Source organism: Syngnathus typhle, linkage group LG3 (genome assembly GCF_033458585.1).
Source record: "Syngnathus typhle isolate RoL2023-S1 ecotype Sweden linkage group LG3, RoL_Styp_1.0, whole genome shotgun sequence".
Lineage (NCBI taxonomy): Eukaryota > Metazoa > Chordata > Actinopteri > Syngnathiformes > Syngnathidae > Syngnathus > Syngnathus typhle.
In genome coordinates, this window is record NC_083740.1 from 11,685,928 (window position 1) to 11,703,456 (window position 17,529).

Here is a 17,529-nt window from a genome sequence, read left to right on the forward strand (position 1 = left end):
TTACATAATCACACTGCAACTCTTTAATTGTGTTCTTAGGTACTTTCCATAAGAGTGGAGATTTCCTTGTTTGGTCTATTCTCTATTGTCTTTGACACACCTAATTATAATGTTACAGCCACACTTGTCAGGTGATATAAAAACAGGTCATGACATCAACTAGGAAGTTAAAGCTGAAAAAAAAAGAAGATAAGATGAATCCCTTCGAGAACATGTATTGCTTTTATGACTATGGGGAATCAGGTCAGCATTTGTTATATAGAAGAGTATATTGTGTTCTAATTCTTTGTTCAGAAATGGGGAGAAAAATGTTTCGTCAGAGTCAGTGATGTTTTCATGAATCTACATCCATCCATTTTCTGAACCGCTTAGTCCCCACGGGGGTCGCGGGTGTGCTGGAGCCTATCCCAGCCGTCATCGGGCAGTAAATGAATGAATGAATTTACAGTAAATGACAATTTAGCTTGAGACATGTTCAAAACATATAAGTTCTCAAAAAGAGTCGACAGGTTTAATGTATCATGTTATACATAGCTGAATGTTAATATTTTGATATGTGATTGTTGTAATGAATAAAAACGGGTCCATGTAATTTATACTTCCTGGCTACCACACTTAGCATGATTTTTTTTTTACCTATACTTTTTTTTTAGATCCAGAACTAGCACTGCTTTTGCAAGGATTAAAATGCTGTTTTGACAGTGTTTATAATTGTGCTTGTAGAAACAAACAACACATTTCATTGAATCATTCAGTCTCTCAAATGCATATTCCTTTTTATTACTATTTTTTTTTTGGATAATGATTCACTTATCCATATTTTTCCAACATTAAGCTCCACCTCCCCACCATATAATACACATTTGATGATGGTGTTGCAATCTTAACTTTGGAGTCATTCAAGCCAGCAAAGGTTCAATGCCAAGGTACAGTAAGTTTTTTTTTTCTTTGTTCCGCTTAATTTGACAACTAAACAATTTAGAATTACTATACAAAAGCATTATATGATAAATAATTAATAATAATTTATATAATGTATTTTACAATTTATTTAATTCATTTATCTACTGCTGTAGAAGGATTCAGTGTTGAAAATTTCCGTTTGTTTTCTGTAGATATAATTTATGACCCAAAATAAAGGTTTGGTTTCCGACCTTATTTCGTCCCACTTGCTAAAGATCATTGTTATTTTTCCTGATTGATTCATTTGATTGTCATTAATTATAAATATGGTCCAAACTTGTGAGAATTGTACTGATTACTTGGGGCTTTCTCTCGAGATTAAATATACATGAACACAAAATAGACGACCCCGCAAACCATACTAATTTCGTTGAGTGTGGCACCTGAGATGATGTAACAAATGTGTGTCCTGACCTAGAAGCTCCTACATTTTATTGTGAGCACAATTACATTTTATTGTCAGCACAATTATTTTTTGTTTCCTTTCCAGAGATAATGATGTTAAGGTTGGGCTTCACCCTTCTGGCCTTGGTCCTATCTGGCCCAACTGTGGCCTTTGTCCCCATCGGGGGTGGGGTGTCCACACACGTCAGTATTACAGGAACATCCCTGCTACAAAAAGTGACAGAAACATGTCGAGCTGTGGCCCAGGCTGCTGGTCATGAGTTCAAACCCACGGTAGGATAGAAGCTGTATGGACTTGGCACACAGCACACGTTTGTCATATTGGAACAATGATTGCGGAAAAGACAAAGTCAACAGAACAGACCCAACTGAGAAAATATAAAATATATAAAAATAGATATTAAAATACACTTTCCCCCTACTTTTCAAACAAAGGATTAGGATTATTAAAATAGACCAAAGTAGACTATGGTTGCTGTACGGTCTGAGGGCGAGCAAGCTGACCTACGGATAAACCATATCGAATCAAATTGTAACCTCACTTAATTGTATCGATAATTTCTATTTAAAATACATATTCCTATAATCTAATCTCAACCCATGTAAAGAGAATTAATTGCATATTTTTTAATTTTTTTTATTGGTAATTGAAAATGGAAAGAACAATTGTTGCTGCCCTTCATGGAGTTTTTCAATCTTTGACAGCCGGCCATTTACTTCTGATTGCAGGGTTCTTCTCCTGGGGAGCTGGTCCAGGCCTGTCTTGGCCCTACAGCTACGGGTGAGGTGTCAGGAGTGAAGTTTCAGTCTGCTCTACAAGAGATTTACATCCAAAATGGAATTGTGGATCGAAATTTCGTCAATAGGTAGGTTTGAGAAGACTGAAACATTTCATTTTTGATCCTTTTCAATTACAAATATTGAAACTGATGAATATGAGGTCCAAATGCTTTCAGTGCTCCACATCATTTCAATTCGGAGGCCTTTTTGGAGGGGCGTAGTCTCATTACAAAGGGAATGGCATCCATTAAGGCTAATATTCGCAGTGGGAACTTCAAGGCTGCCAGAGAAACATTGGGTCGGGTCCTTCATACACTACAGGTGAGTAGAGTGGAGTACATGTTATATGTTTTATTTATGTGTGTGTTTTATAGACTCTTGAGAAGTTTGAGTACAGTCATCAATTTGAATGTCTGTTGGGTGGATGGGTGTTGAGAAATGAAATACAGTGTACACACTAACATAACTGTTGTCTCCCACTTAAAATGAAAAGGAATTAATGCGCTTTACAATGTTCTGACAGGACTTCTATAGCCACAGTAACTGGGTGGAGTTGGGCAACACAGAACCATATGTCACTCTCATACGTCCTGACCTTCCTTTGGAAAACCTGGCGGGTAGGAATGTGTGATTGTGTGCACACGTGTGTTTTAAAACTGCAGTCATAAATACTTGAAAATGATTTTATTCAATACTGGGTTGGGTAGGAAATCATAATGATTACACTTTGCAAACAAGTTGGGTAGATTTCCCAGCTGGGAAAAGAATAACAAAAGTGACGCATATAAGTGTGGGAGTGTGGATATGCTGATAAACACGTACAAAAAAAAAAAAAATAGGGGAAGAAAAATCCTCCTCTCCAAAACTATTAAAAATGTATATTAAAATATTGAAAGTTAAAATTGAAAAAAAATCCTCAAAAATTTAAATCAGCGAGAATGTGGGGGTCAAGTGTACATGAAATATAACGACATCTAATGTATGCTAACAGCTAACTCAGGACATTAAAGTGACTCAACAAAAAATGTTTTTGAAATAAAACAAATAAATAAACTACAGCAAACCATTCTTCTTCATCATCGTCATTCAATTTTATGACTTCTATTTTTTTCTGCTTTTGGTCCTTATACTCTGTCTTAACACTGGCTTTATTCATAAGGTGTAAAACTGGTTTCCTTTCTTCCTTTGTAGATATTGACACTGCCACCTGCAGTGACTGTACCACAGGAACATGTCCCAACCCAATCCTTCCAAACATCCTGAATGGGAAAAAGCTAACTTCTGGCTACATGGGCGTCATTTCTGCTGCCAAGCCACAAGGTATCACCATCAATCACATAATTTAAATACCAAAACACATATAACCCAAACGGTTCAATCTATGTATCTGCTTTGTATTATAATTTACCACATGTAAGTAAACATTTAAAAATAATATTAAAGCGCAAACAGCATTATAACAATGTTTTAACCATAATTAAAGAATTAATATTTTTTTCATCCAAAGACAACCATATAGTGAACCTACAATTGCACCCAAACAGTACCAAATGCAAAATATGTATAAGACCTTTGAAAAAGGTATTTTAAAAGACAACTGGCCTTTTAAAGGTACCATAGCTCAAGACCTGTTGAAAATGTGTATACATGGGAAAAAGGAATGGACAAATGAATAAACAAGTACGTATTGGATGTTTTTCTTAATTGATATACTGAAATCGCTAATTAGGGAATTAATGCTAGATGAGCTGCCTGACACTTAAGTCATTATCAATATATTTTACCATACCTGATTATTCCCAGTCAAGAAACAGAGAGCAGTGTGTGACAAACAACACAGCAAACAGTTTGCATTATGGTGCAGTTCAATTTGTTTTTTTTGTCCTTTACATTTTCCAGGTAAATGTAGCCATGGGGGTGAAGCTGATCTCTCAAGCACAGCAGTTCCTCGAGGAGGAATCAGCAAGGATGAGCGTCGCTCTGACAACGTGGCCTTCCACAATGCTGCTGTAAATGCAGCCACAGCCGCCAGTCTCCAGCTACTGGAAGACATCCGCTTGACTGTGGGGAACAACGACTTTCTAAGGTGAATCGATATCAAAAAGAAAAGAAAAAACCTGCTTCCTCTGTATGGTGTCAACAAACCAAGATATGTTGCGCTGTCTTTTTCTGCGTGTCAAATGTAAAACTATTTCTTTCTTTTTGTTTGCTTTGTTGACCGTACGAGTTCAATTTCTTTATCACAGATTGATGGGGATCGCCCGTTCTTCTGTGGTGGTTTTTGTCATTGATAATACTGCCAGTATGTCAGATGACATCGTGGAAGCCAGAAACACTGTGTACAAACTTATTGACATCAAAAAAGGAACGCAAGATGAGCCATCAGAGTACATTTTGGTAACCTTCAATGACCCACGTAAGAGTGCCACTTATGTTTTTAAACACTGATACTGCATTTTCAGCAATCGCTGTTTAGTAAAAATGCGTCAACACAAATACAGTTTATAAAGTGTGCTTACATGTGAATATGAAGTTGATATTGATTATACATTCTTATGCTTTTTATATAGATTTTGGACCTTTATTTAGGACAACAGACCCTGATCAAATGAAAGCAGAAATTTCAAAGATAACAGTGTCAGGAGGTGGTGACATTCCTGAGATGTGCTTATCAGGACTTCAGGTGCTAAATTGGCTTACATGTTGAAAGGAATTTGCAAACTAAAATACATAGTAATGGTACTTGCAGTATATAAATTGCATTCTGCAGAGTAGGATGAGTTAAACAGTCTCTTTTGTCGCTTTTGATGTCATCAGTTGGCTCTCACCGGTTCTCCTGCCTCCTCCCACATCTATATTTTCACGGATGCTCCAGCTAAAGACATCCATCTGAAAGACACCATTGTGGCCCTCATCAGAAGCACCAAGTCAACGGTGAATGCTGACTTCCAATTGCACCTCATGAACATTTGCTCCGCTTATTTTAACTGAATATCCCTGATCTCGGCAGGTGTCATTCTATTACACCGGGAAAACTAGACGACGCCGCCGTTCTGTTCGGGCTGCTTCCTTTATTGACTACAAGGACCTGGCTCTGGCTTCAGGAGGCCAGGCCATAGAGGTGTCCAAAAGTCAGTTGGCTCAAGCCACAGACGTCATCCTTGATACCTCCACTTCAGCTTTGGTATTAAAATGGATTAAATTCAATCATCTGAGGCATTCAACATTTGCTATGTGATTGTTTTACGGAATCTGTGGAGAAAGTAAAATATTAAGTCTTTTTTTCCTCTGCTGATCTCAGGTGACAGTTTTTCAGAGCACAAGGGATCCTGGGAAACCAGAGACCTTCTCTTTTATGCTAGAGGAATCCCTACAAAATATCACCATCTACATCACAGGATTATCCCTGTCTTTTACACTGACCAACCCTGCAGGTGTCAAGCACAGACTCTGCTTCACGGGCAGTGCCAAACTATGGCACATGCCACACATTTTCCCTCTTGGTTATTGGTTTTGAGGAATTACATAATCTTACAAATGATTAAATAATAATGCATTCTTACATATTCCAGGTGTGAGCCAAAGTGATAGACAGACTACTGGTGTGCTGGCATCCATACAGGCAGTGGGCAACCTGAGGAGAATTCGTCTTCATGCAGACAGTCAACCAGGCTCCTGGAGAATCAGCATTGACTCTAAACAACCATATACAATTAAAGTCACAGGTCAGTAATATGAGGTTAAACAAATTCTTATTATACACTATAATTATATTATTACCAGACCATGACATGCGTTGTTGTCGGAAGAAACCGGGATTTAATTGTGCTTGTGTTTCAGGCCAAAGCACAATTACCTTTATCTATGACTTTGTGGAGAGCTTCAAGGGACCTCACCCAGGTTATGCCGTGCTCAGTGGGCTCCCACAAGCTGGTACAGTACATGTAGTACATCATATAACTGCAATGATAAAGGCACATGACTGTGATTTAATCACCTGTAGGGATTCAAGATTATTTTTCTCAAATGTGTGATGGTCAGAAGTGTCTTTTCTTGTTTGCTTCTCTTACTAGGCCAGCCAGCCACCTTGATCCTCACTGTTATGGGGAGAAAAGGTCCATCCTCCATCAGAGTAGAAAATGTTGGCGTGGTAGTGCCACACACTGGAGTTGAACGTAATGGTACAGCAACTGACATGGGCAGCGGTGACTTTTTGGTGACAGTTGATGAAGTACCTGCAGGGGAGTTTGTGGTGATTCTGAAAGGAACTGAGATGTCAAGTGGTGCATTCCAGAGGCAATCCACCACTCAGATGTCTGTCTCCAAAGTGATTATCCAGGTCTGCCCCTTACCTACGTGCAAACCACAATTCTAATGAAGTTGGCCTGTCAAGTAAAAAAATGCAATGATTTGAAAATCCTATTAACCTATATTTAAACGAATACACGAGAAAAGACATGCAGGTTATGTATTGTTAAAACGGATGAACATTATTGATTTTTTTAATGACTGCAACATGTTAAAAAAAGGTGGAAGAGGGGAAACAAAAGGTTAGGAAAGCTGAGGGATGCTAAAAATATACGTATTTAGAAAAAATGTACAAGTGGACAGGTCAACTGATAGGCGGCATTGTTCACAAGAAAGGCTGCAGTGTGCTTCACCACTATGTGAAGAGCTGTGTGAGTAAATAGTCGACCAGTTTAAGAATAACGTTACGCAGTTTAAAATGGAGTTCAGGGATTTTGCCATGCATCTAGTTTAACATCAAAAGATTTGAAATCTCTGCATGTCAGGGACAAGGCCAAAAACCAACAGAGAATGCCTGTGACCTTCCATCTTTAAGGCAGCAATTAAAAACCAGCATGAAAAACCGGCATCATTGTGTAACAGACATTGCCATGATGGCAAAAGAATGCTTTAGAAAACCATTGTCAGCTAACAGTTACACAATGTCATGAGTAATTTGCACAACTGTGTAGGAACCATAACCAGCAGCATGACTTTGTAGTAAGACTGATTGGCCTAGTGTTATAGATGTTTTATGCAACAGTCTCAACATCATTGGGATTGGCATTTTTACAAGACATGATAGATTTTACTGTTCCGTACTGGTAAAGTGTTGATTCCTGAATTTTAGGCCACAGTGGACAGGAGTGTGGAGCCTGGGGAAAACTTCAAACTCCCTTTCAGCGTGATGACCCAGGGCCCAAGTGGTAATTTTGCCATCACTGCAAGAAATGACAAAGACTTTCCAATGTCATATCCAAGCAGGTGAGCTTGTGGATGAAGATATTAGTCAAACTTAAATGCTGTTGTCACACATATGTAGGTATCTGTGTTGGTATATTACAAAACCAAAGGAGTTAATCACTGGGACTTTCATGTAGAAAAGGAATGGGCAACTTATGTGATGGAGCTTTCATCAGCGCTACTGGGGAAACATATACTATGACCACGCATTTCATAACCAGGTGTACACTACCATTCAAAGGTTTGGGGTCACTTATTAATGTCCTTATTTTTTCAAATAAAATCACTATTTTTTAATGAGGAGAACATTAAACTGATCAGGAATACACTCTATACATTGCTAATGTGGTAAATGACTAGATGCAAACGTCTAGTTTTTAATGCAATATCTGCATAGGTGTATAAAGGTCCATATCCAACAACCATCATGTTCTAGTGGTCCATTATATTTGCTAATTGTGTTGCAAGGCTGATGGATGATACGAAAACCCTTGTACAATTATATTAGTTTTCACGGAAAACACTAGATTGCCTGGGTGACCCCAAACCTTTGAACGGTAAAGTATATTCAAGTTGCATGTTGTTAACATGGCTGACTTGTGTGTTAGGCAATTACATACATCACAGTTAGTTCATCTGTGTTTGAAGAAGTTCCATACATTTTAGTGATGTTAAAAATGCCATAAAATAAGATTAGTTCGGTTCTATATAGATTCTAATAGTTGGAAGTATTACTTAGTGATGTCTCCCATCTAGCGGTGAATGTTGTTACAACTTACAAATTATATGGCGTTGTAGGGGAAGCTTTTTCATGTTACTGTGCTACACACTACTCCAGACAAATTGGTACAAATCTAGCACTGTTTAGAGCACAGGTGTCAAAGTCAAGGCCTGGGGGCCAGATACGGCCCGCCACATCATTTTATGTGGCCCGCAAAGACAAATTGTGCATCCAATTCATTATTATTGCAAATTGTCTGCACTTTAATAATATCTTCTTTTTTTTTTTTTTTTTTTTATTTGACCACTTTTTACTCGTTTGATTTGAAAACGAGTTATTTGCCAGTTTGTTTTGTAGCTTTTACTGTATATAATATGAGGTGCTCATACATTTATTTGGGTTGACAGTCATAATGGCCCTCCGAAAGAAGCTATGACTGCAATGCGGCCCGGGAAAAAAAAGGGTTTGACACCCCTGGTTTAGTATAAATAAAAAAAGGTTGGTAACTTAACTACTGCAAAGGCATTCAAGTTTGGAGGTTCCAGAGTCAACTGCAATGTATTTACATGAAAAAGCGCATAATCGCTTCACATATTGAACAATTTATTTTGTTATTATAGAAATGTTTTTAAGGGACATTTTGCATCTTCTCGACAGTCTTAAACTGACAACTGGAACATATACCAACGGAACTCTGACCATTACTGCGCCTTCTGACACAACATCAGGAACTGATGCAACTTTGACTTTAGAAGCCAAATCATCCAATGGTGTTGACTCCAATTATGCTGTTCTGAGTTTGTCGATTGTAACTAAGGTAAGTGTTTTTTTTTTTTCTTCATTTTACACACAAAGGGTTTCGTTATTTGTTGAGTAATTCTATACGTATGTACATCTCAAATATTATGTATTGCATTCTAGAAACAAATACAAAACATTTCCCATTTCTCGTTTCTTCTCAGATTACAGATTTTGTGCAGCCTGTGTGTGAGGTGGTCAGCGTATCGGCTGATGACTGTCCCCATGATTTGTCTCAATGTTCGTTTTTCGAGTGGGAGCTGTCTGCCAATCTTACTGATGGAAATGGAACAGGAATTGAGAGCATTTCAATCCGCCAGGGGGATGGGACTCTCTTCTACACCTCTCTGAGTGCCCCAAGTATACAGGCAAACTACAATGCCTCCTGCTGTTCACAAATTGTTGAGTTTGTTGCTATTGACGAAGTTGGCAATGTTGGCAAGTGTTATCACTCTATTGTACGATCTGGTGGCCGTGCTGCTGTAGGTCCATCAATACCTTTGTTGTTGTGTCTCTTGATGTTAGTTTGGACTCTAAAAAACGGAAGCGCATAGATCTGTGTTCTCTAACTGTCTCACAGAATATTTGACTAGAAACCTGGACTGAATAAAGCACAATTTGATTGGTAGATACTGCTAGGATGTTGTAAATTTGAGAGACACTACGTGGATATATTTTGTGGTATCCTTTTTAAACACACTTTTGGAGGAGGGTGAGGGCCACGGTATAGTGACTTTTTTCCCCCAGAATTCCTACACCCATCATTTATCATGAAAAATAAATCTTGCTATATTGATGCTCGTCAAAGGCTTCTTTCTCAAGCATACTCGTATCAGCCTATACATATGCCGTAAAAGAGCACATAAGAGGGTTCAATGAGGCAATTAATATGATCAATATCTGCGATTCAGTGAATTAAATTTAGCCTGCAGGGAAGGGGAAACACGGCTATTTGTTGGATTGGAAAGAGGTGCCCCCCCCCCCCCCATTCTATCACAAAACACAGAACAAAAATCTTTCCTCAATTCAACAATTAACATAGTTCTCTCGCTGTTAAAATAGCAGCATTAACGTCGAGAGTTGAGTTGTATGAATGTTTGAAAATTGAGTTCCAACCCAACAACAACCACGAGTGGGGTAGGGCAGCAAAAGGGTTTCACTCAATTTAAAACGCATTTTGGATATTTGGCTTAAAGCAGCCACCGTAGGGCGTCACTGCCTAGCTACAAATAACATCGCTGGAAGATTTACCAAATGTGTGCGATATAAACATATATTTTTGTTTTATTTACTCTATCGTGCTGACCTGGGGATATTTTAAGAGTGGCTGCTGTTATGATAACATGAATCGCACGAACACCGTGATTTGTTGGTCAATGGAATTCATTCGTTAGCATAAGCTTGCTAAGCTAAAGAAGAGAAATATCCGCAGCTGGAAACGACTGTTTTTTCCAATACGTACTTTCAATTTGGATTTTTTTTTTTTAAACGAAACGCATACTCGTTCCCGTCATGTCAGACATTGACAACCTCGTTGTCACCTTCCAGACGCAGCTACTAGATGTGATGGAGACTGTGGTGAAAACAGCCATGTATAAGGTCACACAGTTGGTAGAGGATTGCTTTTTGGATGAAGTGAAGCGTAGGTACCAAGAATTAGAGACCTTAAGGATAAAGTTGGGATGCGCTGAGATGCAATTAAATAATCACAATGGGAAAGAAGTAAAAAAAGATGGCACGTGTGTTGATATTACAAATGATGACAATGGCAATACTTCAGAAGAAAGGCTTGGACATGATGGTAAGAATTGATACAAAACAAGTTCCTGTAAATAAAGATGACAGAATCATGATCATTGAATGGTTTTACTTTCAGATGTTTTGATGTCCGGTAGCGGGGAAAAAGAAAGTGACTCTAGATGGACGGGCAGCCAGATCTGTGAAACAGAGGCAGATGGACCTCCAGCTAGTTTCATTGCAGTGGAGGACACACATGTGATTATCTCCCAGCAAACATGCAAAATATAATGAGTGCACTATATACACATTATTCAGGGTGTTCTAAAGGTTCACACGCATCATCTGGTTATTTTTCAGACTGACATGAGGTCATTACCATTTGACAGCACATGCTGTACACATATAATTGACATTTAAACAACATTGATTAATTAACGCAGAAAAAAATGTTAACTTTATCGACTACAGTTGGGCACCAGTTTGAAAAGCTTTATAGCTGTTTCACTACTCTATAGTGCAGTACAATTTACGCTACCTGTGGAAATGTTTTAGCATTTTAACAAACTATGGAGCTGAAAGCCTGCCTCTATGACTGCTGTTGATAACACAGTAGTCAGAGAGGTGACTCAATAACCTTGTTATGCTTCATAATATGCCTGGAGCCTTGAAACAACAAGTTTCAATGTAGCCCCACAGTCAGTCATTCCTTGGCTCTACTTTAATGATACAGTGCAAATGATACCTGAAATAATTAGTAAAAAATAATGCACATACTGCCTCTTGAGATTAATTACACAGAAATTCAAATCATTTTGTTTTCTAAAGATTTCTGTGAAATTATTCAAATGAATTGTGTGGCAAATGAAATTTAGCAACATGTTTAGAATTATTTTCTGTTTGCCCCTTTTTCAGAAAACTGAACATGCTGATGTGATGCCGGCTGTCAATGTGAAGGAAGAAGTCAGTAAGTTTTAACTATGCATCTTGGAGAATGAGGTGTTTCACCAATGGAGCACATTGTTGATAAAGAATCTGTCGCATGTAACATACACAGATCCACAGCTGTCAATATGAAGCGGTACGGTTATTCAGCACTTCAAATGTCATCCTCATTCATATAAATGAGAACAGAACATTAACTTTGAAGAATATTTGATACAGCTTCAGCATCAGTGAGCTCACTAAGGCTTGGTTTGCATTGCATGGCTCAAGTAACACAATTGCACATTATTGTATAATGATCACACTGGACACCTACGTGTTGCTTCTAACTCTGTTTACTTCTAACCCCGTGAGCACATTACACACAATGCCTTATGGGAATCGCTAAGCATGCTGGGATTAGTAAAGATCCTAACTACTACCACAATTATGGTATCATAATTAGGAAAAAACGCATGGAATCAGCCTCAAATGTGGAGACATATCAGATACAATATGTGCCATTTCAGTGGTGTGCCGACTAGATGAAGTAGACAAAATCCATATGTTGTTATCCATTTTAGTGGGTGGCCATCTTGCCACTTGTTGACTGCAAATGACATCACAGTTGCCTGTCACGACCAATCATGGCTCACCAGTTTTCTTATCAGCTCATCAGCTTTAAGCTGTGGTAATACCGTAAATGCTGAAATGATATATAACATTGTACGTGTTTTTTTTTTTTTTTTTTTTTTTTTTTACTGAAAATAATCATACATTCTCGGGAAAATTGCAATTGAAACTATTTTTCTCATTCTCAGATGAAGAAGGATATGATTCTCACAATCTAAGTGTGAGGATAGAAACGAACCCAGATGATGATCAGGAAACCGTCACGGGCGATGTGTTTTTGAAGAATGACACAGGGAAAGACCTACAGATATCAAATATATGCAACTTTTCTGAAGGCTTGGAGAGCTCAGACATGCCGACGGAGCTGTCTGGGGAAATGCACACTGACTGGACGCAACATCATCACAGAGTTCGACCTGACTGGGAGTGTGATCCAGCCAAAAGCAATTGTTCTTTACAGCAAGCAAAGAATGAGCCATTAGACTCTGCTATGGAAGATGGGAGGAGTTGTGTTAATACAAGCATGGATCAACTTTCGACCTCTGATTCTTCCTCCATGCAAAATCCTAACTCACCAAACATTCCAATTACTAAGCAGGTGGTTTTTGTGGCTCCAAATGGTGGTGTTGACACTCATATCCTGAGTAACAAATCATCAACAAGGTCAGAAATCGCATCCTTCTCAAGTGCTGTTAAGCAAAATACAAATTCCCATAAAACCACAATGCCAGACGGAATGAAGCTGCATTCTAGAAATACAGAACAGGACAGACTGAATCATGTAAGCCGACCCTTGAAAAAGACTCTTCCCATACTGTCAAACAGCACTGCAGCTCCACCTGACAAAATTTCCCCCTCTTCTAAAGCTACGCCCCCGACTGGACTTTCATTTCAGCGAGATCACCTCGCAAACAAATTAACTACCACGCTATTGGTTAACAATAGAGCGCAGCCTCCGTCTTCAAACTCCCATCATACCTATCTTTTATCCCCTCCAGACTGTCACCTGGTTTTCAGGCACTCCCTGCGCTGTGGCCAGTGTGGGAAATGTTTCCCCCACCCTAGCAGCCTTAAGGCTCACCTGCAGTCTCACTCAGGTGAGAGACCTTTTTGCTGCTCTTTGTGTGGCCGCAGCTTCACCAAGCTGAGCAATCTCAAAGCACATCGGAGAATCCACACTGGAGAACGACCCTATTGCTGTTTGGCGTGCGGGAAACGGTTCACACAGAAATGTAATCTGAAACGCCATCAACGGATACATGTTGACGAGGGATAGTCTTAAAGAAAGGTTTTGTGTGCAGCCTGCATTGGTGTTGTTAAATATCTGTGTTAGAAAAGATATGTCAAATATTTATTCTGTGAATATACCAATTCTGCCATTTCCGTAGACTATACCGTACAGTGCTGAAGATGTAACCCTAACCCGGAGATGTTGATTATTAAATTCCATCATGTGAACACAGCTACTAATGTGTTTTGCTGGTCATAGTTGTGTTTAATACGTTTTGCTCTTACCAGCCTATCAGGGTGAAAAAATGCTGATGTCACCAAAGGCTAGAGCTGGTAGGACCAATTTTAAATTTGGATCGTCAATAGCGGTTTGTGAATGCCCTGGGCAAATAGTACTAACATGGCATCACATAGATGTGAAAGTTATTCACAAGAACAGAAGTAAAAGCTGAATGAGGCAATATTAACATTTTTATTGTTTTGCTGAATTAAAACAAGAAAACAAAGACCATAATCAAGTCTTGCCCTCAAGTAAAGCAGCAATAGCAAAAAGCAACAGCACCATCTATCGGTGGGGTTTCTGTACTACCAGTGGGAAGGCTGATGGAAAATTCATTTTATTGTTCCCAGGAGTACTTTCTCCACAACATGCCACATGAGGGAATAAAACAGCCCCACTAATTCATCAAGTACACGCCTTCTGATAGGGTTGACAACTTATTTTGATTTTATGATTATTTTGAAGTGCTGACTAGAACTGTTAATTGTGCTTGCGTTTGCTTTAACCTCGAGTTGTGCCACAACCGGGAGTGGAAACTTCTGTAGACATAAAAGGATAAGACCACCTCTGCAACTTGTTGGAACCAGTTTGCAGAGGTGATCCCAGATGAAGCTTTCACAATATAAAGAGATGTAAACGTAAACCTGGCAAACTGTCTAGTATAGAGTGGTTCTTGCAGAAAAAAGGTTGAGTAAGAAGAACTCTATCACCTTTCCTTCAAAAGTACACTATGTCACAAAATGAGCCTACTGTCATTTTGGGGTTGATTCTTTTTTATTTTTTATTTTTTTTATTTTTTTAGTTCAACCCAGCTAACAACAGACAAACCAAGAAGAGAAAAATATAATTAACAATTAAAAATAATTTATATATAATAATCACATATTAATAAACAAAAAACCTGCCCCGAGACCGATCCCAAAAAGGGTGCTCCATGCAAAAACCCATAATGACAATAACAAAATCATTCAGCATTTCACAATCCTTGCAGTAAATTATGGACAGTCACATTTCAATATTTTAGCATCCACAAAATCCAAATAGGGCTGCCAAATTTGAACAAAGGTGTCGTATCCCATAAATTTGTTATATTCTTGACATGATTTACCACTGAAAACTCTTGTTTGTTTGTTACTAGGCTCATGCAGGTTTAAACCTGATATCGATGCTAAAGTTGCAGGTATAAATTGCCGGTGGTGCAGATGATAACATTTCAATCTTACCTTCAAAGGACATAAATAGCCAGCAGAAGCTATTATATTGTGTGTGTGCGTGTGAGAACGAGAGAGAGATAAATAAATAAGATAAATGTGGTTTCTAACAGTTCCTTTGTTGTAGATGCTATCACCTCTAAAGAGAGATTTATATTACTTCCAAGGAGAAATCCATTACCCACCGGTAGCAAGTGGAAAATTCCAACACAACCTTTTTCTTCCCTCACATTCTTTTCTGTTAATTTTTTTCCCATTGATATATATTTTTTCTTTTCAAATACAAACCTGTTTTGTATAGTTTTTTTTTTAGGTTTTATTTTTGTTGTACTTATTTCATTAATTATAAAGTGTATTTATTATTTTGAGAATTGAACACAAGAAAGAGTGATGTTGCAGCTTTATTTTATAGCAAATTCATCCACTTCTCTCAAATTATTTTGTCAAGCAGATTCCTTGCTAACACACGAGGAACATTTCTTTCAATTAGCTATATTTGATATTAAGATTCTGGTGCAAAAAGGTATATTTTTAGTAACAATGAACTAGAAAGAGCAACAACAAAATACAAATTACAGTGAATAACAAATATCAACTTGACAATTGACCAAAATGTTTCTCAATGTATCAAATAAATACAAACCCTAACAAGAATAAAAAATAGAGAGCAAGACTTTTGCTTGCCTCCGTGAAAATAATTTTAATTTCATGACATAATGCTGCGAGCAATTGTGATTCTTTATTGCGTTTTGATTTCAAAGTCATTGTGCTTTCGTGAAAATCAACTGCCTCATTCTGGCTGTCGCATAAAAACAGCAGATTACAAAGATGTACTTTACTGCCAAGGCATGGGCAAAGAAACTTGTTGTTCCTACGCAGAATTTACGCTCTTATTGAGTGGGAGCTGAACAGAACCCTGATGCACAGAAGGCAGGCAAGTGAACCGCTACCTCATCTGCAATTACAAAGTCAATCTTCCATACAACATGACAATGATTGCAAATAGAGGCGATTATTCCGTGTGGCCGTTTTCATCACTGCTGATTTTCTTTAGTTTTAAGCTCACCTCTGTTTTTTGTACTGAAGACTTTGTCATTGAATGCTTCTGAAATCCTTGTCTTTACCGCCTTTAAAATTTATGATGCAGTCACGAGTCTAAGCAGAGCCGAGAAACAGCTTGGAAAATAGGCCTACTACTTAATTAAATTGAGAGCGTTGAGAAACTCGTAAGTGCCTTAAAATTCTGATGTTAAATTTGGTGCTTAACAGGCAATGAATACACAATGAATTGAACTGAGATGTTTTCTTCAAACGTCTATTCCAATTTGTTGTAGGAGCACTGAACAAGTTTAAATCCTTGAACGTTACCACCATCATCACAGTTTGGAAAAATACCTTTTGCCAAGATATATTTAATTTTTTTTCTGGTTTCTCCTTCTTTTCATCTCAACCCAAATTTTGTAATAATATGTTAAGGTCTTGTCATAAGATTAAAAGAAACAAAAGAAAAGACACTTTATATCCCAGAAAGCTAAAAAGCACTTGATTTATGTGATTAAAGGATAAAATGTAAAAAAGCCACTTGAAATTTGGTGTTATTACGCATGTCATGTTTTATACTTGTCCATCCATGTGTGAGTGAGTGTGTGTGTGTGTGTGTGTGTGTGCGTGTGTGCGTGTAGAGGTGTGTGTGTGTGGAGGGGGCGGGTGGGGGTGGGGGGGGGTTGTTAGCCTGTGTGTAATCTTAATAATAACGATGATGGAATTAGTTTTTCTGTATTAATGTTTTTATAATCTTGCCATTCTCACATTTGAAATCTAATCTTTCCAATATGGCAGAGACTTCAGAATTCACAATAAATCATTTTTTTAATGTGTACACATTGTAGTGCACTGTACTCTGAATGTATGTTTTGAGTAAGGCAAAGTATGTGTGTGTGTTTGTGTCTACGTGGCCATAAACTAGCTTATCATACATTTTCTATTTACAATGGCTATGGTTACTTAATGTTCTATCCCATTGTAAACCAAGACAAAAAAAAAATGTCGTAGAAAAGAAAGATGAATTCCAATAATGTTCACACTCCGCCTGACTCTGGAGTCCAATATGTCCATTCTGGCTCAGTGACAAGCTCATTACTGCAGCGGCTGTGGTGCTTGGGCAATTTGCCTCTCATACAGAACAAAGAAAAAAGTTTAAAACAAGGTCAACTTCCCTACCTGCTTGTCTGCACAGAGTCTCAGTGTGGACACATTCAAGTTCACCAGGAGAAAATGGGTCATGTATGGTCAGTTTGTGTCTCGGGTTAATGGCCCTGATGCGTCAATATGACATATTTCCAAGTACTGTGTTGGTTCTCCTCAAAGTAGACCCCCAGACGTCCCAGGTGATTTTTGTGTCATGCACTCTCACTGCACCAGTAAGTGTTCGTTTACCCTGACAGAAGTGCCAGAAGACGTTGGCAGTTATATAAATATATATATACATATTTTCATTTTTTGTTTGTCATGTTTTCTGGTATTCTGAACAGACTTTCTTCATTGTATTACAGCACTGATTAAAAAAAAAAAAAGTATTTTATGTTCATGCACTCACC

The 17,529-nt window shown here is 38.1% G+C and overlaps 2 protein-coding genes across 4 annotated transcripts; both read left to right on the forward strand.

The window, feature by feature from the left end:
- The first annotated feature begins 151 nt into the window (after positions 1-151).
- On the forward strand, positions 152-9,849 carry vwa11 (von Willebrand factor A domain containing 11). Of its 2 annotated transcripts, none has more exons than XM_061275569.1 (19): positions 152-243; positions 836-931; positions 1,454-1,641; positions 2,098-2,234; positions 2,325-2,469; positions 2,672-2,765; positions 3,340-3,468; positions 4,048-4,234; positions 4,395-4,564; positions 4,719-4,831; positions 4,966-5,082; positions 5,159-5,332; positions 5,450-5,582; positions 5,721-5,873; positions 5,989-6,081; positions 6,222-6,487; positions 7,286-7,419; positions 8,777-8,936; positions 9,082-9,849. In XM_061275569.1, the coding sequence occupies exons 2-19, from the start codon at positions 919-921 to the stop codon at positions 9,469-9,471; spliced, it is 2,796 nt and encodes a 931-aa protein (XP_061131553.1). In that variant the 5' UTR covers positions 152-243; positions 836-918; the 3' UTR covers positions 9,472-9,849. The 2 variants fall into 2 exon arrangements, with proteins under 2 accessions (XP_061131553.1, XP_061131554.1); XM_061275570.1 differs by having other exon boundaries at positions 836-926.
- A 254-nt stretch (positions 9,850-10,103) lies between these two features.
- LOC133151908 (zinc finger protein 534-like) lies at positions 10,104-13,675 on the forward strand. 2 transcript variants are annotated; one of them, XM_061275320.1, is made up of 4 exons: positions 10,104-10,718; positions 10,794-10,912; positions 11,570-11,621; positions 12,400-13,675. In XM_061275320.1, the coding sequence occupies exons 1-4, from the start codon at positions 10,430-10,432 to the stop codon at positions 13,485-13,487; spliced, it is 1,548 nt and encodes a 515-aa protein (XP_061131304.1). In that variant the 5' UTR covers positions 10,104-10,429; the 3' UTR covers positions 13,488-13,675. The 2 variants fall into 2 exon arrangements, with proteins under 2 accessions (XP_061131304.1, XP_061131305.1); XM_061275321.1 differs by having other exon boundaries at positions 11,570-11,617.
- The last annotated feature ends 3,854 nt before the right edge of the window (positions 13,676-17,529 follow it).